At 56.9% G+C, this 22925-nt stretch overlaps 2 protein-coding genes across 16 annotated transcripts in view; one reads left to right on the forward strand and one right to left on the reverse strand.

Annotated features, from left to right (window-relative positions):
- DLEC1 (DLEC1 cilia and flagella associated protein) overlaps nt 1-15469 on the forward strand; it is an 80639-nt gene extending 65170 nt beyond the window's left edge. For 6 of the 12 annotated variants that reach the window (XM_038570433.1, XM_038570429.1, XM_038570436.1 and 3 more), the window contains 15 exons: nt 564-694; nt 1171-1362; nt 2288-2358; nt 2809-2960; nt 3576-3694; nt 4146-4216; nt 6290-6495; nt 6589-6693; nt 6781-6906; nt 7011-7105; nt 7288-7372; nt 7526-7732; nt 8875-9036; nt 9972-10465; nt 10548-15469. In XM_038570433.1, coding sequence (XP_038426361.1) covers nt 564-694; nt 1171-1362; nt 2288-2358; nt 2809-2960; nt 3576-3694; nt 4146-4216; nt 6290-6495; nt 6589-6693; nt 6781-6906; nt 7011-7105; nt 7288-7372; nt 7526-7732; nt 8875-9036; nt 9972-10465; nt 10548-10671 — 2340 coding nt within the window. In that variant the 3' untranslated portion in view covers nt 10672-15469. The remainder of the gene's footprint in view (nt 1-563; nt 695-1170; nt 1363-2287; nt 2359-2808; nt 2961-3575; nt 3695-4145; nt 4217-6289; nt 6496-6588; nt 6694-6780; nt 6907-7010; nt 7106-7287; nt 7373-7525; nt 7733-8874; nt 9037-9971; nt 10466-10547) is intronic. The other 6 variants (XR_005376849.1, XM_038570430.1, XM_038570431.1 and 3 more) reach the window with 6 other exon arrangements.
- ACAA1 (acetyl-CoA acyltransferase 1) lies at nt 10886-22750 on the reverse strand. Of its 4 annotated transcripts, none has more exons than XM_038570447.1 (13): nt 22556-22701; nt 22191-22287; nt 20092-20185; nt 19070-19127; nt 17287-17366; nt 16958-17000; nt 14631-14729; nt 13626-13706; nt 12329-12519; nt 12006-12185; nt 11693-11748; nt 11437-11582; nt 10886-11151 (listed from the first exon to the last, which is right to left on the reverse strand). In XM_038570447.1, the coding sequence occupies exons 3-13, from the start codon at nt 20150-20152 to the stop codon at nt 11076-11078; spliced, it is 1071 nt and encodes a 356-aa protein (XP_038426375.1). In that variant the 5' UTR covers nt 20153-20185; nt 22191-22287; nt 22556-22701; the 3' UTR covers nt 10886-11075. The 4 variants fall into 4 exon arrangements, with proteins under 4 accessions (XP_038426375.1, XP_038426376.1, XP_038426374.1 ...); XM_038570448.1 differs by having other exon boundaries at nt 22492-22592; XM_038570446.1 differs by lacking the exon at nt 22191-22287 and having other exon boundaries at nt 22556-22750.
- Nucleotides 22751-22925: the final 175 nt, after the last annotated feature.

Here is a 22925-nt window from a genome sequence, read left to right on the forward strand (position 1 = left end):
CAGCCCACAGGAAAGCCATCAGGACTTGGTTGGGGGTTGCTGCTATCTGCTTGTGGTTCTTGTGGGATAAGAGACTTCTTCCTTGGGGAGACTTGCAGACCCAGTCCCATTTCTCCCTGGCAAACCTGGAGACAGTAGACTTTGTTCTCAGCTGGGTCTGAGCTCTAGGGCGATAGGCAGAAGGCCCCAGGCCCAGAGCAGATCTCACTCAGGAAGGACTTGCTTTTTGTGAGAACAGCTTCAGTAGAATAAGTACACAGCTTCTCCAGAGGCCCACTTTGAGGGGTCTGCCTTCATGGGGGTGTGCACAGATATTTGGAGCAGACTCAACCAGGGACCCTGAGGAAGGGGCCAGGGTGTGGGACGTCAGACTGGACCTGTGGATGGCAGCTCACTGGAGGGACTAGGGAGCCCTTCCACAGAGACGAGACTAGACAGAGGTCAAGGCCTTTGTGCTGAGTGCCCCACAGCTACCACCTGTGCTACGCTCAGATGCTAGACCATCTGAGACCCAGTCCTGGGACTTACATGTAGTGATGCTCCCCTGGTGGGCTTTCTTATAGGAAGAGCTGAGTGATCTGGCCCTCCCTTGTACCGTGTCTGGCATGAAGGAGCCACTGGTTCTGGGCATTTCTGGGAAGCCCCAGGGACTGCAAGTGGCTATTGCCATCTCTATGGAGGGCTCTGACAGCAGGTGAGCCCAGGGCTGGGACCAGGGCCTGAGTGCTGAGACGACCATACAAAGGACTACACTGCACTGTGGTTGTCAGCCAGGAGATTCCCAGCTGATTCCTACAGCCAAGAGAGGCCGCAGTAACCTCTCTGGGAGCAGGTCTCTCCACCCAAACCCTGCCCTCTGTGTGGTCTTTCCCCACACACTTGGAGGTATGGTGTCCAGGCTGTAGGAGATGCAGGGGGCTTGGGCTTTCCCACACAAGGCCCAGCACCTGCGGACAGGTCAGTCACCCCTGGGCAGGGAGAGTTTGTGGTTGAGGCCCCTCTTGGCGTCATGAGCTGACAAGGAGGTGGTGTCTGTGGGGAGGCAGCTTAACGGGAGGCAGTCTAAGGATGGAGCATAGCATAAAGGCGACTCTCACAGTCCTCCCCTTGTGGGCTCACTGGGCAGGGCCAAGGGAGGTGTCTAACTTCGTGCCCCTGGGCTCGGGGCAGTGTTCCCAGCACAGCGCTGTGGCCGGGCCACCTGGAGGAGCTCCGCCTTGACTTCGGCTCGAAGGTGCCTCTGAGGACCCGCATGAACTGCCAGCTCATCCTGACCAATCACTCCCCGATACAGACGCCTTTCACCCTCAAGTTTGAGTACTTTGGGAGCCCCCAGAACAGCCTGAACCAGAAACCCAGCCTGTAAGTCTGGTTTCTTTCAGAGGCAGTTCCCAGGGAGGAAGTTGCCAGGTGGGTTTGCCCTACTAAGCATATGTGTGGCTTAGGTGGCCAGAGGCTGTTTAAAGGTGTGTTTTCACAAGTACACATGGAGTGATGTAGAGAAACGGCCCCACTGCCCACCTCCCAGACTCTGAGGGGGCCTTTGGGAGAGCCTGGGGTCATGGCAACGGGGAGGGCTTCTGGGAGATGAGGCAGTGTTCAGGCCAGTGCGTGAGGGAGAAGCTCCTGGCAGCGGAGGGAGCTGCGTGGAGATCCATCCCAGAGATGTGGCAGGGAGGCATTCTGCAAAGCTACATCTAGAACTCAGCCATGGGGAAAGTATTTCCACCACAAAAATTGCCAATTTACCAGCACACCATAGCAAACACCTGCACCACTTAGTCTACTAAGGCAGGAGAGCCCAGCTTAAAAACCACTGCCGTGGGTGGCAGGGAACCACTCATGGTTTGTAAGCCATTAACTTTCCCACTCCAGGAGAGTGAGTGGACACTCGATGCTGGGCAGTTGTCAGCAGGAAAGACTGGAAATGGCCTTTTGCAGAAGGCTGAGCAAGAGATGAGGAGTCTGGGCTGCATTTCTATCTGGGGCCAACAGGGCACAGAGCCTGGGGATAAGAGGTCCCTAGCCCAGCACCCTCTGCGTTTCATGGAAGGCAATCCCTGGGCTGGAGGGTGGCCTGTAGCTGGGGTGCTTTGAGTGATGGGAGTGTAGCAGGTTGCCAAGACCAGAGAGGGGGGTGAATAGACCTGACCTCTCCCCTGGGAGGAACATGCGGAACCGCCTTCCTCCACTGGGACCTGGAGGATGCTAGTTGCTGAGAGATGTGGCTCAGTTCTAAGGAACAGCCTGATGCCTTGATGCCGTTTCTGTGTCCTGTCTGGTAAAGCCCCAACATGCCCCCTGCCCTGCTGAAGACGTCTCGGATTCGAGAACACTTGGCCAAGCGAGAGCAGCTGAGTAAGAGCCCCAGGGCGGGTCACAGCCAGGTTTGCTGGGGCCTTCTCCGGTTGTGGGCCGCCTGCTGCAGGGAGGGGACCCTGACCACAGAGCCCATTTCAATGTCTTCTCTAGCAAGACCTCTGAGGTGGCCATGGCCCTCTGCCTGACAGCGTCCCCTTTTTGGAATGAGGCCATCTCCTGGCTAAGGCATACAGCCCATGCACAGGGCCTGGTTTTGATTTGGGATGGGTAGTGGCTCAGAAGGGAGGGCTTCTGCTGGGGCCTGGCCCCTGAGAGCAGAGGGAGGCTGCCTACTGGATTCTGGGTTCCCAGGAGGAGAGTCTGTCTAGCCAGACCAAGGAGAGGCTGTACAGCAGCTTGTCCCGTATGGTGCTTTGCTAACTTCTGAGGGTTTGGACCTCATTCCTGCCCTGGAATCCTGAATCCCCATTTCTGGTTATCACCTAGATTTTATGGAAAGCATGTTGTCACATGGGAAAGGAGCTGCCTTCTTTCCCCACATTTCCCAGGGCACACTGGGGGCCCACCAACAGCTGAGCATCGACATCACAGGCTATGCCAACATGTGGGGCGAGTACTGGGACAACCTCATCTGCACGGTAAGAATAGATAGCCTGAGCCTGGTCTTGCCCTCTGGCCCTCTCTCCTCCACCTCCTGGCCCTCAGCCTCTCAAATCTCTCTGAGCTGGGAGACATGGCTCTTGAGCTTGGGACAGGCATTTGCAGCCACAGCAACCACAGGGATCCAGGCAGAAGGGGTCTTTGTGAGCAGAACGTTCCATGGCTTTTCCCATAGGGTCCCATGAGGCTGGGCACATGGAGGAGGGCAGAGAATCTGATAGGCTGTCTCCTGGGGCCAGGACTTGAGACTTGGAGGGGCAGTGACCAGAGAAGCAGGAATAGACTCCCAGAGCTATATTGTCACCTAGCCGTTGGCGCATCCCCTCGCTCTCCCATTGGTCCTTCCCTCACTCATTCAATGTGAAGTAGACACCTGCTATGCATGGGTTCCCATGTGGTCCCCTGGACTGTGGAGGATACAGGGACAAATCACAACAGATGATCCAACAAGGAGTTCCTAGTTTAGTATGGGGGATGAACTATGTACATTGTCATATTGGAGGAGGGAAAGCCTTAAATGGAGGGGACAGGGAGCCAGGGAATGCCATGGCAGCAGGGGACCAGAGTGACAGAGGATTGGTGTGCATCTGTAGGTGGGAGACCTGCCACCAGCAGTCATCCCGGTGCATATGGCAGTGGTAGGCTGCCCCATCAGCTCCCAGAGGACCACCTACTATACCACTGACCAGTTGCAGAAGGAGCCTATCATCAGGTGACCCCACTGGCCTCATCTTCTAACCCTTGAAACCCTCTGGCCCCAGGACAGGGCTGCCCCAGAGGAGCGAGGCCTCAGAGGACATGTCTGTTCTCTGCACATCTTTGGGGGGATAAAAGTAGCAAGTAGTCAGTGTGGCCTGAGGTCAGTGTCAGGCCTGGGGCCCCACATACCACAAGCTGGGATCTGTCCTATGTAGGTGATGGTGTAGAGCTGGCGGGGTGGGGTGGGGGGTGCGGGGAGTGGGTGCTAGCAGGGTACCGAGCAGCCCTGGGTCATAGCTCACCAGGCACTGCACAGGGAAGGCCTCCTGCCCTGTCTTCGTGACTTCAGGATGGACCACTGGGGGCCTCCTCCCTGCCTGAGCCCGTCTAGCCTCTGTCAAGCAGCCCTGCCCGCAACAAGTGTACTGGCTGTGGTGGTGCTGAACCTGGTCTCCTGCCTCCAGGTTCGGCACCCAGGTCTCCGGAGGAGACACAGTCACCCGGGTCCTTCGCTTGAATAACTCCAGCCCCTGTGGTGAGAGGCTCATGAGACAGACTGGGGCTCTTGACACATTGTGCCCTGTGGTGGGTCAAGCTGGGAGGGACGATGGGGCTGCAGGAAGCTGATGGCCCAAAGGCCCATGATGCAGGAGTCCAGGTGGCCTGTGGTTACTGAGGGAAGCCCTTGAGGGCCAAGGGGGGAGCAGCCAGCTTGTTGGGGGTTGTCAGAGATAGCTAGTTCCATGCATGAGGACAGGACTGGCCCTTGGCCAACCCTGGGTCCCCCGTCTGTGGGGTCACAAATGCTCTGTTCTCTCAGGCTCACTTTGCATAAGGACAGACACTGGCAGGGGCCACCCATTCTCATCCCTCCGGCCAGCACTCCCGGAGCTAGAGCCAGGTGCTCTGCAAGTTGCTGGGGGAGCAGGACAGTGGGGTCTCTACTGAGAGGCTCCTGTGCTGATGCGGGCTGTGGGCTGCCCACAGGTTGAGTGCACTGAGGGGGAGCTGCTGGAGGATCACATGGTGTAGGGCACAGGCTCCCCTGTGGAGGGGCATCCCGGAGGGATGATGGACCAGTGGGGCCTAGGGGAGCGTATGGGAAGAGTATCGGGGCCACAGTAAGAGCTTTGGCAGTCTGGAGGTGGAAGAGTGTTTAAGGCCTCTAGACACTGGACCTCCAGGCCTGAGCCAGCCTGTAGGGCTCTAAGCTCCTTGGGGACTGTAAGGAATGTGCAGCGGGGGAGTGCTAGCGCGCCTGTGACCCTGCTCCATCGGCCCTTGAGGTCTGGGCAGTTAGGAAAGGGGCAGGGAACTCGCTGCTCTCCTCTAATCAGCTGTATCATGATCTCCTGGCATCCCCAGGGGCACCTGGTGGGCTTAGCAGAGTGTGCACCTCTTGATCTTGGGGTTGTAAGTTTGAGCCCCACATTGGGTGTAGAGATTGAAAAACAACAGCTTAAAAAGAATAATCTGGTGTTTCCAGCAGTTTCACTTCTAAGCTGCTGTTTTTAGATGCATTTGAGAACTAAATCTCATCTTTGCCCTTCAACTCGGAATTTCTCTTCTACCTTCCTTTCTTTTGGTGGTTCCCTTCTGTCCTCAGGGCTCATCACATGTATTATTTCTGTGTCTTTATGTAACTTTGGGGGATGGAGGTCACTGGTGGCCCTGGTGAAGGGGATGTGGTGGGTGTAAGAGGCAGGTGCCGAGGTCAGAACTTGAAGAAATACGAGTTCAGTGGTGTGCCCCTGTTCACCAGGTCTCCCGCAGGGCTAGCCACAAGTCAGATGTTAGCTAGGGAGTGGCTGAGAGCACAGTGGGGGAGGCGATGGTGCACAGGGTTACAGGCATGCTGTGGAGGGAGAAGTGCTACTGGAAATGTTGTCTGGCAGAGGGAAACTTGTTCAAGGCGGGGAGACCTGGTTTTGCCTCAGTGCTACTGGAAGCAGCTAGGGGAGGGGAAACGGGGCATGGCTGGCCCCTGAGAGGTGGGAGGAAAGGGGGATGGCATAAATGCCTGCTGACAGAAGGGGTGTCAGGATGGGACTTCAGGGCCATCTTGATTTGGGGGCTTTTGGGAGGTGAACTGGGCCAGCAGCCCAGTGCCTGGAAGGCAAGGTAGGTGTCAGCACAGAAGGCACAACAGTGGGACCAAGGTCGGTTCAGCTCTCCAGGTTAGGTTTTGCCAGGTGGGTAGGATCGGGTAAAGGGAGAGGAGAATCCTGGCAAGACAGAGGTTGATATGATAGGGTCGACTAGCTCAGCTGGGGAAGGAAGTGAGTGCAGTGGGAGCTGATGGATGGAGAGGAACAGGTACGGAGAGGGGCCAGAGGGCCTGGGGTGGCTGTAGGGGGAGCCCCAAGTACTGGGAGGGGTGCATTTGGATGTGAAGGCCTGCTCCTGTGATCCACATGGTAGGGCTGATAGAGACAGCTGGCATACCTGTAGATGTTTCTCAAGAATTGTCTGGAAGTGGCATTAGGGAGGGGGCGAGGTCCCCCTCTACCCTGAGTGTGGGAGAATAGGCAACGGCAGGAGTTGCAGGGAGGGGGTGTCCAGGGACGATTCACCTGCCCCTACCTCAGCCCTCACCACCCTGCCGCAGACATCCGCCTGGACTGGGAAACCTACACTCCGGAAGACAGAGAGGACCGGCTGCTGGAGCTGCTGGTGTTTTATGGGCCACCTTTCCCACTGCGGGACCAAGCTGGGAATGACCTCTCGTGCCCAGAGACCCCTGAGAGCAGCAGTTCCTTCTGGTCCTCAAGCCCCTCTAACACGTCAGACTCCAGCCATGAAGCTGCCCAGTCTGTGAGCAGGGATGGAGGGGCAGGGCAGGTTGGCTGCTGAGTTGGGGCCAGTGAGCCCTGAGCCTCGTGAGCCTCAGCAACTCCCTGATGACAGGCCGAGGGCAGTGACAGAGCCTCGCAGAAGATCATCTCCGTTGTTCTGCGGGAGCATGATGGGGTGCCCGCCGACCACCTGTACTGCGTCAGCCCCAAGCAGGTGGTGAGTTGGGGCGGGGCTGGGAGCTGCCTTGCCAAGAGTCCACTGCGGGTAGGCATGGGGCAGTAATGAGGCTGCTGTCTGTGCCAGGTGGTCCCCACGGGGGGCAGCAGCACCATCTCCATCTCCTACACACCTATGGTCCTTGGCCCTGAAGTCCTGCACAAGGTGAAGTGTGTCGGCTATGCCCTGGGCTTCATGAGCTTGGATGACGAGGTGAGCCCTCCTGGCCCAAGTGGGGTGACAGCCACTGCCTCTCCTGGGTGGTGGGCTGCCCCATCAGTTCAGGGACCGCCAGTGATGGGGCTTGGGCTCCGCAGGCAGAACGAGAGCTTCCAGGTAGGAGGCATCGCCTGCAGGACTTTGCCGCAGGACCCCTGAGGCTGGACCTGTGTGGCTACGTGAGGCCCGCACAGTGAGTTGCCTGGGCTTCCCGTTACCCCCTTGTGGGGAGCACCTTTGCTCTGGGAGGCTGGGGCTGGGATGGGACTGGGAGAAGCCAGGCAGGTGAGCCCAGGCAAAGGCTGGCTAGGGCCAGATGAGCCAAGTGGGACTGCCAGGAGGCCCTCGGGGCCCAGGCATGCTCATTGCTGACAGGCTAAGCATGGAGCTGGATTACGGTGGTGGTGTGGAGTTCCGGCACCAGGCCAGTGACCTCATCCCCGAGCAGCCCTGTACTGGGGTGAGTGTGCTGCCCACCCCCTGCCAATCTACCTGGACCTCAGATATCTCCATGAGGCCTCCTATGGTCTGGGTCCTCTACCCCAGAGCCATGGGCTCCAGGAGGGGAGAGATGCATCCCCAGCCCCACCCCCCAATATCTGTCACCACCCAGGTGCTGAGTGAGTTGGTGACCACCCACCACCTGAAGCTGACCAACACCACAGAGATCCCACAGTACTTCCAACTCCTGGTCTCCAGGCCCTTCTCTGTTTCTCAAGAAGGGGCCAGCCGCAGCCGCAGAGCTCCTGGCCCTGGCCGAGAGGAAGAGCCTGCCACGGCTAGCAAGCAGCTGGTGCTCCACCCCCAGGAAAATATGCTGGTCAGTTGGGAGGTGCACTGCAGGCAGTCACTTGGGCCAGAGGTCACCTTCCTCTCACACATATGCAGGCATGTACAGACATGTGCCCATTACCCTCATGCACTTGTACAGACATTTGCGTCCAGACACTGCACACTCTCCTGTCATCCACTTCCAGAGCTTCAGTGAGCAGTCACATCCTCTCTTCCAAAAAGTGCACTTTGGTACAGGTATACTGAGTCTACCACGTGCTAGATGCTGTACTAGGTGACAGACTCCTCCAAGGACCTCACCATGGAGGGAGGAAACATCTGCAAAAGAAAGGAGGATGGGCCCCCTCGGCTCACTTAGCACTTGCTCCCTTCTTCAGAGGTAAACTGAGGGACAGCCCCAAAGCACAGCCCAAAGTCCTCTTCTACCAGAGCGCCCATGAAACTACACACTGTCACCAAGTAAAGGTCCTCTTAAAGTGCCTCAGGGAGCCGCAGGGCTCTCAGAGAGAAGACATCTCGTAACAGTACCACCTCTGACCCTCCGTGCACTGATGGAACCCAGGCATCCGGTCCTGACCAGAATTCAAACCCAAACTCAATTCTCCATTGTCCTGCCTACACCTGTGCCTCCACTCATGGTGGGAGCACTTTATCTCTGCAAATACCACTGCCTCCCACCCTTTGCCCAAGCAGGCCTTGGCATCCTCCTCCCTGGCCCCTCTCTGACCAGCCAGCCCCCACACCCTGTTGCCACCCCTCCTCAGTCTCCACCTCTCCGTACTCTTCATCCCACACCCATAGCCCTGATCCTGCCAAGGGGTAAGGGATGGTTTGCATGTAAGGTCAGGGGCTGCGCATGGAGCTGCGCATGGAGCCGCCCAGGCTCCTGTGGTCTCCTCCAAGGTCCTTGGCTCCTGAGGCCCCATCCCCAGGACTAGTAGGTGCAGGGCACAGAGCACGGCCAGTGTCTATGGACCGAATGCCCCAGGCAGGGGCACCAGGAGGAGGCAGGCGCACTGCTGGGCTGGTCGTGTCAGGGGCCAAGCTGGGGCCTTGCCGGGCAGCTGGGGGCCGTGGAGGGGAGGAGGACGGAGCTTGGGGTGAGGGGTGGGGGGCGGGGGTGCCTGTCTGCAGCAGCCGGAGCTGACAGCCCTGTTTGCGCCTGCTCAGGTGAACGTGTCCTTCTCACTGTCCCTGGAGCTGCTCTCCTACCAGAAGCTCCCGGCTGACCAGATGCTGCCCGGGGTGGACATTCGGCAGCATGCCAGCGGGGAGAAAGAGATGGTGTTTACTCAGAGCCTGCTCCTGGAGTACGCCAACCACACCACTCAGGTGAGTCCCGGGCCCGCCCCACACCGAGGAGGGTGCAGCCGGGCCAGACTGTTCTCGGGGGTCAGAGGACAGACCCCGACGAAGACTTCAGAAACAAGAGGAGCCCCGGCCCATGTCCTGAGGGCCCCGTCTGCCCTGGAAGAGGACCTTCCATGAGGACACACACATGGAGAAAGGAGGATCATCTCTCCTTACCTACCTCAGCTCAGAACCAGGTGAGGTACTGTAGGGTGGGAAACAGGGAAGGCTTCCCAGAGCAGGTGGCATGTGAAGTGTCCCAGCTGGAAGGTACAGGTGAGGAACAAAAAGGACTAGCCTCAGGGGTGGATTCCAGGGAAGCCAGAAGGAAGAATCCATTTGTGACCAGGCAGGCCCTCCAGCTTGGTCCTTGGGTGGCTGCTGGGGCCCAGAGGTGGGGTAGGCTGAGGCAGGGCCTGAGGGTGATGTGGGGGGACCGCCAGGAGCTAGGACCACTCAGTGCACAGGTGGGGCCTGAGGCTAAGAGAAGAGGTGAGATGGGCCCCAGCAGGAGCAGGGGGCTGGGCCTTGGGGCCCCCACGGGATGGGGGAAGAGGAGGAAGAGAGAGGCCTGAGCAGGGAGCAGAAACCAGGGCTTGAACAGGGCAGGGGGTTGGGGGGATCACTGGCCTCTTGATGGTCAAAGGCCTCATTGATCTCAAAGATGGCCACATCCTTCACCGTCAGGGGGTGGCAGGGAGAGCAGAGGGCATCTTCTGGGCCCTTGATCTGCAGACCCCCACCAGCCTTGGTTTCAGCTGCTGGCGCCCAGCCCCCTTCTGCTCACCGAGGCGCTGCCCGTGGGCTCCCCAGAAGCTGCAGTACCTGGGGTCAGAGGGCCCCATGTCCCTGAGACCCTGGCCTGGAGCCCAGCAGGAGTGGGCAGGGGCCCCACACCACAGGCTCTGTCCCCCTAGGTGGTGCCCCTGAGAGCCACCGTGGCCGTGCCCGAGCTGCAGCTCTCCACCAGCTGGGTGGACTTCGGGACCTGCTTTGTGAACCAGGAACGGGTCCGGGAGGTCTACCTCATGAACCTGAGCGGCTGTCGGAGCTACTGGGCTGTGCTGATGGGTAGGCTGGGCCTGCCCCCCACTTCCTGTGCAGGCTGGCACCTCGTGGGAGGCCCTGCAGAGAAGGCTGGTTCCCAAATCCCAAGTGATCCCAGGGTGGCCTTGCTTCATGGCCCTGGGCCAGACCCGAGGTGCACCCCTGGGATGAGGTGGGGTAAGTGTGGGGGGAACACATGGAGCTGCCCAGGCTCCTGTGTGCCCCCTTCCCTCGGTGTAGGCCAGCAGGACCCAGATAAGGACCTTGCAGCCTTCAGGGTATCTCCAAACAGTGGGCTGCTGGAGGCACGACTGGTCAATGCCCCCCCAAATACCATTACCCTCCAAGTTTTCTTCACTGCCAGGTACCAGCCCCTCCCAGCCTTGCCTGTAAGCCAGAGGTCCTGGCCCAGGGTCCCCTTGGTAACTGACCCCTACTCCCCATAGGAGCAGTGAGCTGTATGAGTCCACGCTGGTGGTGGAAGGTATGCTTGGCGAGAAGGCCTGCACCCTACGGCTCCGGGGCCGAGGCTCTTATGATGAGAGATACATGTCACCCCACCAGCTCTGAGGCTCTGCCCTCAGCCCTCCAGCTTTGGAAATAAAACATGACCCAGAGCTAAGGAACAGGTTTGCTGTGCAGGGGTGCATGCTGAAGACCTCCAAGCAGCTCATGGGCCGGAAGGGACTCCCTTACAGTGCTCTCTGCCCAAGCACCGAGCTGGGCCAGAGGCAAGACCAGTGACAGCCAGAACTGGCCCTTGGGAAAAACTGCAGCCACCAAGATGAGAATACATATTTACTGTCTGCTGCATTCCTCACTCCCAGGACTTACACAGTGGCCTGGGTGACCTGGCAGAGGGCAGCTCTGTACCTCAGCCACTCCTGTACTGTGTCACCAGTGCTCATGTTAGTCCCAGTGCTGCCACCACCACCAGAGCAGAGCCAGGGAGCGCCCCTAGCCCGGGGCCTCACTCAGTTTCCAGGGTATTCAAAGACAGCAGCAGCTCCCATCCCGGTCCCGATGCACATGGACACCACCCCGTACGCCCTGTGGAAGCAAGACTGTGTTTGCCCTTGGTACCTTCACCCAGCCAAGGCCTCACCACCGAGCTCTCCCCAGATCTCTGGGCATACAGTTCCCAGACTGCCCACCTAAGCCCACACTCAGGGTGGCAGGTACTTGGCGCAGGCCAGGGTGCCACCCTCGCTGGTTCCCAGGGAAAACAGGGGTCATGGCCCCGTGTCTTCAGCTGAGTGTGTGCATGTGTGCTTCCCCCTCAACTACCCTGGCTTGGGCACCCCACAGAACACCCCCACAGCCAGCCAGCCTTACCTCTTCCCACGGCGCTTCAGTTCATTGAGGAGCGTGATGACCTGTCGAGCTCCAGTGCAGCCCAATGGGTGACCCAAGGCCACTGCACCCCCCAGAGGGTTCACCTTCTCGGGGGGGAGTCCTAGCTTCTCCACACAGTAGACAGCCTGAAAGGAGGCAGAGCATCAGCTAAAGCTCCCCCCACCCCGTACCATGTGCCCACAGGCTCCAACTCGGCTCTCCAAGACCCAGGCAACAGTGAGAAAGAAAAGCTTACCTGGCTTGCAAAGGCCTCATTGATCTCAAAGATGTCCACGTCCTTTACCGTCAGCCCTGTCGGCACGGGGGAAAGACCTGAGCTGACCCAGTGGACCCCTGGTAGGACTCTGTCTCCCCAGGGCCCCATCCTATCCATGGCCTAAAGGCAAATCCACAAGGGTCCCAGCTGTAAGGTCAGGAAGGGCTTGGGGTAGGGGTGCTAGCCTGACCCACCTTCCCTCTGCAGCATTCACATGACCTCGCCCACCCCACTGGTAACAGCACGAGGCAGGAGTGGGATACAGATATAGATTGTGAAGGATCCACCTTACCTGCTTTTTGCAAAGCTACAGGGATGGCATAGGCTGGCCCAATGCCCATGATGTCAGGTGGGACCCCAACCACCGCATAGGACCTCAGGACCCCAAGGACGGGAAGGCCCAACTCTTCTGCCTTGGACCTCCGCGCCAGCAGGAGGGCAGCTGCCCCATCGCTCACCTGACTAGAGTTTCCTAGAGGCAAACAGCGGGGGTTAGGGTGCCCTGGAGCAGGGCGGAGGTGGTCCACCTGTTCACCGTGCCTGGGGGCTCCAGGCTCCCAGAGAACACGGGGGATGGACGCAGCCCCTCCTGCCCCTCCCCCAGCCCAGTCTCACCAGCCGTGGTAGAGCCGCCCTGCTTGAAGGCAGGCTTCAGTTTGGCCAGGCCCTCCATGGTGGTGTTGGGGCGGATACCCTCATCCTGGGCCACGGTGATGATCCTCTCGGCGCCCTTGTCATCATGGACCGTGGTGGTGACAGGCACAATCTCAGCTTGGAAACAGCCCTTGCTCTGGGCTCTGGCCGCCCTGCCAGCACCATGGACAGCCAGGCTCAGGCTCCCTTGGGGTTCCCTTCCTTCCAGGGGTCCCTTCCTTCCAGGGGCAGACGCACCACGTTCTCAGGCTGCTAAACAGGGGGACATGCTTGCCTTGGGGGAGCTCTAAGGGACTGCTGTGGGCCCTTCTCCCCCAGCCTGGGAGCCTGAGGCCTCATGGGCCTTCTTCACCATCAACCTCCTATTTTCAAATCCTGGCCAATCCCAACCTTGAAGGAAGGGGGAGATTTAGATGTGGTGAGCCCTTCACCCAAGAGGGACTGAGCCTGCTCAGTTCTCTGGGCCAAACTGAACATACAGCCCCAGGAACATTTGTGCTGGGTTCTACCAACTTGTCTGTTCCATCCCAATGGCTCAATTTCAACTATTCCCCGGGTTCTACTCATTTAAAATGATAGGCACTAAATTACTTAATGAATCTTAGTATTTAAACAGTACACAAGCATTAAGATGATCCTTGCACTTATATGCAAGATGTCAGTGCCCAGGGGTTTCCCCTGGCGAAGATTCCATAGTTTTCAGCAAATTTTCAAATGCTTCCTTAACCCCAAGGGTCTAAGAACCACTGCCTCTGAGAAGCCCAATCCTTTCTTTTGTCCCTGTCCTCTGGGCATTTGGGGCTGGCCAACCTCAGCCTGCCCATGTCCAGAGGCCTGAGCCCCGGGGGGTCTTCTAATGCTACCCAGACCCAAGAGGGGTCCGGAAGCTGGGATGCCAGGGTCCCCAGCAGTGCAGGCCCCACGATCCAGGCTATCCAGAGAAGCCTAGGGCTGCCATATCTAATCGCCAAACCACAGACAATCAGAGAAGAGTCCTGATTCTTGTTACATCTCATGAATAGATGGGGAAAAGAAGCCCAGCTAAGGAGACACTCAGGGTAAACAGACAGTGATAGGACATGGAAGAACTATCAGCACGCTTCCAGCACTTCCCCAGTCCCTGCCCACCTCTCCCTCCTGGAGGGAGACTGCAGTTAGGCTTGGAAACCACTCCCTGGCCCACCTGTAGCCTAAGGGCAGCTCCACCTGAGGCCACTTAATCCCGCCCCTTAGAGACCCTATCCCAAACAGCACTCACTTTTGCTGGGAAGCCAGGGCAAAAGTATCCTGCTTCTCCCGTGAAATGCCAAATCTCTCAGCTACATTCTCTGAAGTTATCCTAAAACAAAACCAGCACACTGTGGGGACATGCCAAACAGCCTTCGGGCCTGGGCCAGGCTGCATAGCTGTGCCTCCAACTCTGGGTCCCTGCAGCTGTAGGTAGAGACCAGGAGGGCCAGTCCAGGCCACGGAGATAGATGACTCAGGGTGGAGTGTGGGGGCAGAGAGGGAGGCAGCAGGGTTGGCTGGACCCTAAGAAGCTTGTATGCCAGAAAGACCAGCCCAGCAGCGGGGCAGATGAGGGAACAGCTGGGGACACTAATTGGTTACTCCTATGCCGTGAGGAAAGCTACTCTGGTGTGGGGAGAGGAGGGTCCCCATAGGCCCCTGGGAAGGCTATCTACAGGCTTTCTGCTGTGAAGAGAGCCTGTCCTCACGCTGGAAACCCAGAGCCACAGGTAGGCCTTCCAACCTGGGCTCTGGCTTTAGAGGCTTCCCTGGGAGACAGGGTTCCTGGATGTGGATGCAACCAGGACACCTGCCCCTCTCTGAGCCTTCAATCTCACATTCAGGGGAGCCAGGACTCTCTGCTTATGGACTTGGGGGATGGCCCAGAGGCTCAGCGATGTTGGCTGCAGAGCAATGGCGCTGAGCAAATGCAAGGCACTGTGATGTTGCACTGTGATGTTACATCTCAAAGCCCTTCCACTCCCATGTTTCTAAGCCTCCAAGGCTTTGGCGCGCAGCTGCCATTGTTCCCTGTGCGACTGGCTCCTCAGGGTGGAAATGACAGGCTGGGCCATGGCTGGAAACCTAGAGGTGCAGAGGACCTGGAAGCCTCAAGAAAGGGAAGTTGGGAGCAGCCAGATGCCATCCCCATGTCCCATCAAAGCAGAACAAGCCCAAAGGCCAGATGCCACAAGATGATCCAAGTCTGTGCTTCTGCTCCCGGCCAGGAAGGGAGCTGAGGGGACACACTCACCCCATAGGAATCAGGCAATCTCTGGCCTTCTTCTTCTCCACCAAGCGTGAAGTAATATTTCCAGGGTTTCCTCTGTCAGCCAGGGACATGGACTCTACCCTGAGGAGGCAGCAGAGGAGGGAGTCACTCTCAGGGCACCCTCCAGGGATAGCTGTGCAACTGGCAAGTGCTGGGAAATAGTCAGGGGGCCCTGGGAAATCCAGCAGACCATCTGGGAACCCTGGGCAGGGCACTGGCCAGCAGGGCAGAGCTGGGGGTGCAGGGTGGCTGAGGTCACCTCCACCCCAGGACAAAGCACTCCCAGGGAGTCCACATAGTCCACACTCCCAGGCAAGGCTATGCTTCCCTAACACAAATGCTCCTGTAGCCAGCCAATCAGTAGTTCCCAAGGAAAGCTGCCTAGTGGGGGGAAGCACATCCAGGAGGCCTGGGCCCTGCCCTCAGACACCACAGGTTCAGAGGGTAGAAGAGCCAAATATTTTAAAAGCCATAGATCAGAGGGCATCTGACCTGCACTGACCAGGAGGTGCTGGGAGCTCAGAGGAAGGCAAGATCACAGTTTAGAGCTGTAATCTAAACTGTGATCTGCTTCAAGGCAGGGTGCCTGGGTGGCAGAGTCAGTTAAACATTCCAACTCTGGGTTTCAGCTCAGATCATGACCTCAGGCACACAGCTGCCATTGTTCCTTGTATGTGCCCCAAGTCCAGCACCAAGCTCAGTGCAGAGTCTGCTTGGGTTTCTCTTTCATTTTCCCCCTGCTCCTCCCCTGCAGCTGGGGCACAGACGCATATACCTGCTCACTCACTCACTCTCTCTCAAATAAATCTTTAAAAAAAAGACCCTCAAGGGGATACAGAAACATAAGGCCTCAAGGAATAACATGTAATTTTGAATTCTTTTCACATACCCTGTACTATTTGAAAATCTTGTCAGATATTAGAGAGCTTTCAGCAGTGTCGGTCACATGACCTAGTCCCAGCGTGGTGGCTGCTATTAACTCCATTTAGTTTTATCAACTTTAACAGAACTGAGGTAGCTATCCCTATTTTATAAATGAGGACACTGAGACCCAGAGAGCTGAATAGCTTGTCCATAGTCACTCAGCAGGGATCCAAATTTAGGTGTCTGGCCCCAGAGCGCACTCCCAACCAGGATGTCCTGGGCTGTTCTTCATGATCAAAGCCTATAGGAGACAGTCCTGGCCCAAACCCTCAATACTCTAAAAACATAGTCTTTAACCTGCCTGGGGACTCAGGTGCCCTCTAAAGAACTTGAAGGCTCCAGCCTCCTCTTCAAGTAACCCACACCTCTCCCTCCTCAAGTGAGGAACATGACAGAAATCAAAGGGAAGACTGGCAGGGGCTCTTCCCTGGCAGAAGGCTCTGCAGTGTGGTCTCCGGCTTTATGGACAAACACAGTGCTAGGCAGCACAGCCCCGAGGCGGCCCAACAACACTCCAATCGAGAAATGCTACAGGGAACACCTGAGTGGCTCAGTGGTTGTCTGCCTTTGGCTCAGGGCATGATCCCAGAGTCCTGGGATCCAGTCCCCGCAGGGAGCCTGCTTCTCCCTCTGCCTATGTCTCTGCCTCTCTCTCTGGGTCTCTCATGAATAAATAAATAAATATTAAAAAAAAAAAAAAAAAGCTACAAAGAGGAAATGAAAGGCAGAGAGAAGGTGTCAAAACCCTGGGGCACTCGCCTCACAGAGCCTGCCAGAGCCTGGGCTGGGCCTGCCTCTCCACAACAGATGCCCACACCAGACTGGGCCTCAGGGCCTGTCCTCTCCCCAGAGGCACTGCCTACTAAGCCTTCTGTGGCTTTACAGCTAAAGACAGAGCCACAGCTGACAGTGAGCAAACCACAGATCTGACCATGCCCCTCAGAGCCCAGCAGGCAGCTTCAAGTTTCCACCTTGGTAACAAGGAGAGGGACAAGGGGACTGATAGCCCCGTAAAATGAACAGACTAGTTATATATTAGGCAACTGTCCCTGGCTTTAGGGAACCAAACCTGCAATGTCTCACTAGCATCAGAAATCAACAAGGGCAACAGAAGGAAACCCAACGGCTATATTTTCTCAAAATACTTGCATTTTCCAGCCTGACAAATTTCCAAGAAAGCAAGGTTTTAAAAGCCAATTCCCTTTCCCTACTAGTGCTGAGAGATGTGAGGAATTCCCGAGCACTCAGAACTGGAGGCTACTTCTAAGCTGCCTAAAAGAGCCAGGGGAGAAACCTGTAATCACGGCCTCTGAGAACTCAGGACATGACAATTAGTTTTGTTGTTAGAAGTTAGTTAGTAAGCTCTGGCAGAAAGAAATTCTTACCCACAAGCCATGCCAATGTCATAAGACCCATTTCTGATGCCACCTGCAACAAAAGCATTTCATAAACATTCTTTATCAGAGTCTACCTGTTCTGGAAACAGAGGCATGTCTTCCCCTCCTGGTCTCTAAACGGGACTCAGCCCCAGATCCAAGTGTCCGAAAAGGCTGAGTGCAGTGGCAAGGAGCTCTCCTTCACTCTGTGGCCCCAGAGAGTCCTCTCAGAAATCCTTATTGCTTGCCCAGCAGACCGTGACCTTTCTGACCCAAAGCCATGGAGCCAGGACCAAGGCCAGGCAGTAGCAGTGGGCACCCACCCCATCAAAACTTACCAGCTATGTTGGCCAATGCCTGGAGCCCAGATGAACACTGTCTATTGACAGTGGACAAAGGCACAGTCTCTGGGATGTCACTGAAACAAAGTGAGATCACAGTCAGCCCCCTCTCCTCTGCCAGGCTCTCATGGAAAACAGGCCTATGCTCCTGGTCAATAGGACTGCCCCCTCAAGGTGTGCAAAAACCAGGGGAACAAACCAGTAGCCCTGTCCCCACTCCAGGCCAGATCCATACTGGGAAGACCCCATCTCTGCAGGCACTTGCTCCACAGGGCCCCACAAACACATGCTGTTTCCTCCTGTGATTCTCCTCAAGCAAGGTCAAGAACAGCTCAAAGGCAAGGAAAGCTGGCTGGACCACAGGAATCCTTCTTTCTCTCCCTTTGAAGATTAAAAAAAGGAAAACTATACATTCGTTTCTTCCAAAAAACAGAGAACGGGATCTGTTCCTGGGACAGAGAACCAGAACAAAACAAGTCTCAAGCATAAGGCCAGAAACTGTCAGCCTTACTAGTAACCATATGGCTAACCCTTGATGTTTCCACTCTCTCTGGAAGGCCTTTGTCCAGCTGGACAAAGAACCCCTGATAGGTACAAGTATTCTAACATCCTTTGTTTGGGTGTGTTCCCCTAGGTTCCCACACTGGTCCCAGTCCTAGAAGCTGGTGGGGCTACCCCTCCTGATGTAACCTGCCCTAACCAGGGGTACAAAACCCTGAGAGAATCCCCAGGCCCTCCCCAGAACCATGGACCCAGAACCTCAGGGGGGAGGTGAATGTGTTCTGGTGATTCTGGTATGCAGCCAGGGTTGGCAACCCGTGAGCTAGTGCCCAGGTCAGGCTCTGCTGAAGGCCTCTCAGGTCCTAGTTCAAGCCCTCCTAGTCCATGCAGCCTATGTAACCCTTCCCAGGTCTCCTTCCTCCTTACTACCTAGCTACTACCTTAGATAGGGCTGGAAGCTAAATCTGGAGCCAGATGGAGAGAGTCCTTGAACTCCAGGCTAAGCAGTCTGAACCTCTACTGGTCCCTAGAGGTTTTGTCAGTTTCCCTGTTCCTTCACTGGCTAAAATTCCTATTATTTCTTCTTCAGGAAGCAGGGAGTATATAGATTTAAGTGGTTCTTAAACCTATACCTGACAGTAATTTAAGAACTCCTCCCTTGTTTTAGGACAGCAAGTTTACCAGGGCGCCTCCTGGGCTACCCTTCACTCCAGGGTTGGGCCACATCCCCAAGTCTCTGCTGATATGCTATGCCTTGGATATCTCAGCTTGCTCTACCAAATTTTAAAAGCTCAAAGTCACTTTTCAGTGTGCCCTCCTAGTTATTGCTGGGCAAAAGAGGATAGAGTCCATATTTACCAAAGGTAAAGCAACAAGCTGACTTTGAATCATCAAACCAGAGAAAGCTTTTGCTCTAGTTGCAAAGGCCCTGTTTGTCCTGGCTCAGCACTGATAATGCAACCTTCCTTCAAAGTAGGGGAGGGGCACCTGGCTGGCTCAGTTGGTAGAGCTGATCTCGGGGTTCCAGTTCAAGCTCCACACAGGACATAGAGATTACTTTAAAAAAAAGAAAAAGAAAAAGAAAAAAAAAAAAAAAAAAAAGACAATGCCAAAGTAGGGGAAAGGTAGTGTCCACAAGAGAATGGTGCCAAAAATCCTGGCTGCATACAGGTCTGGTGTCCAACCTGACCCTCTTCCACTCATAGGCTGGGTTTCCTGGGGCCTAGGACTGCCCAAGAGTCAAAATGGCCAACCCACAGCTAGAAGTAGGAAAGTTTACCTCAGAAACTGAGCAATTCGGGCCATGATTGCTCCCGCCCCTGGCTGAAGCACATTTCCTGTGGACAACAAACTTTCGTTCAGTGCCAGATAGTGTTCTAGGCACTAAGGTACAGTTGTGAATACTAGAAAAGGTACATTCCAGAACTTTCTTCAACAACACATGCCCTCAGCAGGCTCCCTCGGGGCTCTGGAATTTCCAAGAGCCAGTCATACAGCAGTTCATCCTGGTCATACAAATCAACCCAGTCCCCGAGAGTCACAAGCTCCCTTGCCATGCACCCGGCTTTCCCAAATCAAGGTACAGTGGCCTGGCTGCCTGCCTTTAAAGGAAACACAAAAAGAAGACTGCAATGCAAAGCTTGCAGTCAAACAAGCAGGTCTTATCACTTAGGAAAATGAATTTCTGAAAATGCACACCGCTCTGAGTATCCTCAGCCAAGTCCTGATGGCATTTCAGAGGTGGAACCAGTGATTCCCAACCTAGGGGTGGCACCTACGTGATGGGAGTCTGGCCATGTTCTGTTGTTTCCAGGCTAGAGGAGTAGGGGTAGAGGTAAAGGGTTGGACTGAACGTCACGAGGCCCTGGATTCAGGTCCAATCTCTGCAAATTTCCCAAGACCTAGTGTTTCCATCTGTGAGGGGCTGAACTACATGGTTTTTGGTGGTCCGTCTGTTCTGTGGTGGCACAGGCGGGATGAGTAGAGACCCCTGGCTCCTGTCTCCTACGGTGTCCGCAAACCACCCCCCACCCCCACCCCCGCCGTGCCAGCAGCTTGGGTTTGAATGTCACGGGGAGCGCTGCTTTCTAAACAGGCAGAACGTGCTTGCGGCAAAGGGTGGGGAGAGGGGGCAGAAGGTGCCTGGAGGTGGGCGGGAGGGGTAGGACGTAGCCTAAAGATTCACGCATGGGGTTCCTAGACGTTCTCCTCCGTGAAAGCACCTGGAAGGTGCCTGATGGGTGAGGAGGTGTCTGGGGAGGGCGAGGAGGACCGAGCCCAGGGCCTGGGCAGTGTGCTCACCCACGCAGATATCCCCCAGCTGCGCGGGGCTCAGCCTGACGTCCTGCAGAACCGCGGTCATGACAGCCGACAGAAGCTCGTCGGGGGTGGTGTCCTGCAGCGGGAGGCGCGGACACCGTGAGCTCCCGCCCGCAGCGCACGGGGTTCCAGGAGCCCCGCTCCCAGCCCACCCCAGAGACACGGCGGTCACAGCTCGCGCGCGGAGCCGCCTCCGACTCGAGGGGCCAGGCCCCAGCCAGCTCGGCCCGTGGGCTCCCCGCCGGCGCCCGGACCCTGGGGCCTCACCTTGAAGCCGCCGCGGCCCCCTCGGCCGATGGCCGTGCGCCGCCCGTGCACCACCACCACGTCGTCGGCCGATGCCCCCGGAGCGCCGCCCAAGCACCGCGCGGCCTGCGGCGCCGGCGCCCCATCCGAGGGGGGCTGGCCGCTCAGGTGGCCCAGCACCACCTGCAGCCTCCGCATCTCGCGTCGCGGCGCAGTAGGCACCTTCGCCCTCCCGGAACTGCGCAGGCGCGGAAGCCACTCTGCCCCGCCCGCAGCCCCGCCCGCAGCCCCGCCCGCAGCCCCGCCTCCAACTCTCGCGCTTCCCGGCTCAGCCAAGCAGAAGGCGTGTGTGCCTCAGGTCCCGCCCCTGCCCGGCCTCTAACCAAAGCACCTAAAGCGGGGGCTCGCCCTTTGGTGGAGAGGGTCTTTGCCCCTCCGAGTCGCGCTAAGGAGGCCAACCAGGAGGTAGACCCTTCCGAAGCCCCGCCCAGAAATGCAGGCAGGAAACCCTTCCACTTAACGGTCCTGCCTACTAAACAGTCCTTTCGATATCTTTTCCTTTTTTTTTTTTTTTTTTTAAAGATTTTATTTATTTGTTAGAGACATAGAGAGAGGCAGAGACACAGGCAGAGGGAGAAGCAGGCTCCATGCAGGGAGCCCGACGTGGGACTCGATCCCGGGTGTCCAGGATCACGCCCCGGGCTGAAGGCGGCGCTAAACCGCTGAGCCACCGGGGCTGCCCATCTTTCTTTCTTTTTTTTTTTTTTTTAAGGATTTTATTTGGCAGAAAGAGAGAGCAGAGACAGCACAAACTGGGGGAGAGGCAGAGGAGAGGGAGAAACGTGCTCCCGGCTCAGCGAGAAGCCCTGTGGGGGCGGGGGCTCCATCCCTGGAGCATCCCCCCCCCCACTTCCCCCGCAAGCACGTTCTGCCTGTTTAGAAGGCCCTGACATCATGACCTCAGCAGGAGGCAGACACTCAACCGACTGAACTACTCAGGCGCTCTCCACCCCTTTTATAAAAAAGATTTTACATACTGGGGCGCCTGGGTGGCTTAGTCGGTTGAGCGTCTGCCTTCAGCTAAGGTCATGATCCTTGGGTCAGGGCATCAAGCCCTGCATAGGGCTCCTTGCTCAGTGGGGAGTCTCCTCCCCGCCCCCCCCCCCCTCACTCGTGCTCTCTGGCTTTCTCAATATTTATTTGTCTCAATATTTATTTGAGAGAGAGAGGGAGAGCTCCAGTGCAAGAGCTGGGGAGTGGCAAAGGAGGAGGGAGAGAAACTTAAGCCGATTTCACAATGAGCATGATCCCCTCTGGGGCTTGACCTCCTGGCTCTGAGTTGAAACCAAGAGTCAGAAGCTCAACTGACTGAGCCACCCAAGCCCTGAATAGCCCTTTCAGTATCTTGAAATAAAGTCCGCCATTGCCGGGTCTATTTTCTCTGTAACTATGCCCACCCCATGCTACCAAACCTAAGAAGAGGACACTGCCAGCCCCCTTCTGCTCCAACTGCCACCCCCTTCCTGCCAACGACTTCCTCCTTGGGAAGGAGGCGGGGACTCTTAATTCCTCTTCCCCCTTCTTGGTCTTCTCTGTGTCTCCTGGATCTCAGTACCCAAGCTGGGGGGCTTACATGTTTACTAGAGGCCCCAGAGCCTTACCCTGATGCAAATGTGCTCTCTTTTCGAGAACACGGAGGGAATTGTGGACTCTGGTGTGGCATGAGAATGGATTGTATAAAGTTGCAGAGATGTGACAAACCGCCTATCTAGGGAGAGTACCATGCACTTCTTACCAATTTTACAGTGGTTTGGGTTTATTTAATTAGTCCCCACCTTCACACTAGGCTGGAGTCTCCACCAGGGCAGGGAGGGACCTTGTATCTGGAGTTACTGCAACATGCTGGACATTTGGTAGGTGATCAATAAATACCTACAGAATGAAAGACCAGAGCTCCTTAGGCCAGGACTGTGTTTCCCAACCTCCCACCCCCACAACCCTAAAGAGCAAGGCCAGATGCCCCCTTGACTCCCAATGGTAATGTGTTTCCCTAGACCCCAGAAAACACTACTGGGTTTCTCCTAGACACCAAAGATTAGGGTGCCCTGTTACCCCCAACCCCAGAGGGTTTCCCACCTTTCAAAGGCAGGGCTGGCATGCCTCACACTACAGAAGGTAGTATCACTCTTTCCCACCTCACCTCTGGATTGTGCCTTCCCCAGAGATCCAGGGATGGGTGTTGGGGGTGGGGGTGACGTCTCCTCCTTTGCCGCCTCCCCGCCATCCTCGAGGGCAGTACGGTATGAACGCCCCAGGTCCCCAACGGAAAGGATGGGATTCCACTAGTTCCCAAAGACTAAGGCCCCTAGTTCCTACAAGTCCCAAGGGAGGGTCGTGTGATGACGCCCCCTCCCCCCGGGCCCCCGGCCCCTGCCACGGCTCTAGCCCCTGGAGGACAGGAATTGCGGTGCAGGTGCCCGGTTCCCGTATCCCTGCAGCCCGGCCCAGAGGGCAGAGCGGGGCACGGTCCCCGGCCTTCGCACAGCTGCGGGGGCGGGGCGGGGCGGGGC

This window comes from Canis lupus, chromosome 23, assembly GCF_011100685.1.
Source record: "Canis lupus familiaris isolate Mischka breed German Shepherd chromosome 23, alternate assembly UU_Cfam_GSD_1.0, whole genome shotgun sequence".
NCBI classification, from domain to species: domain Eukaryota; kingdom Metazoa; phylum Chordata; class Mammalia; order Carnivora; family Canidae; genus Canis; species Canis lupus.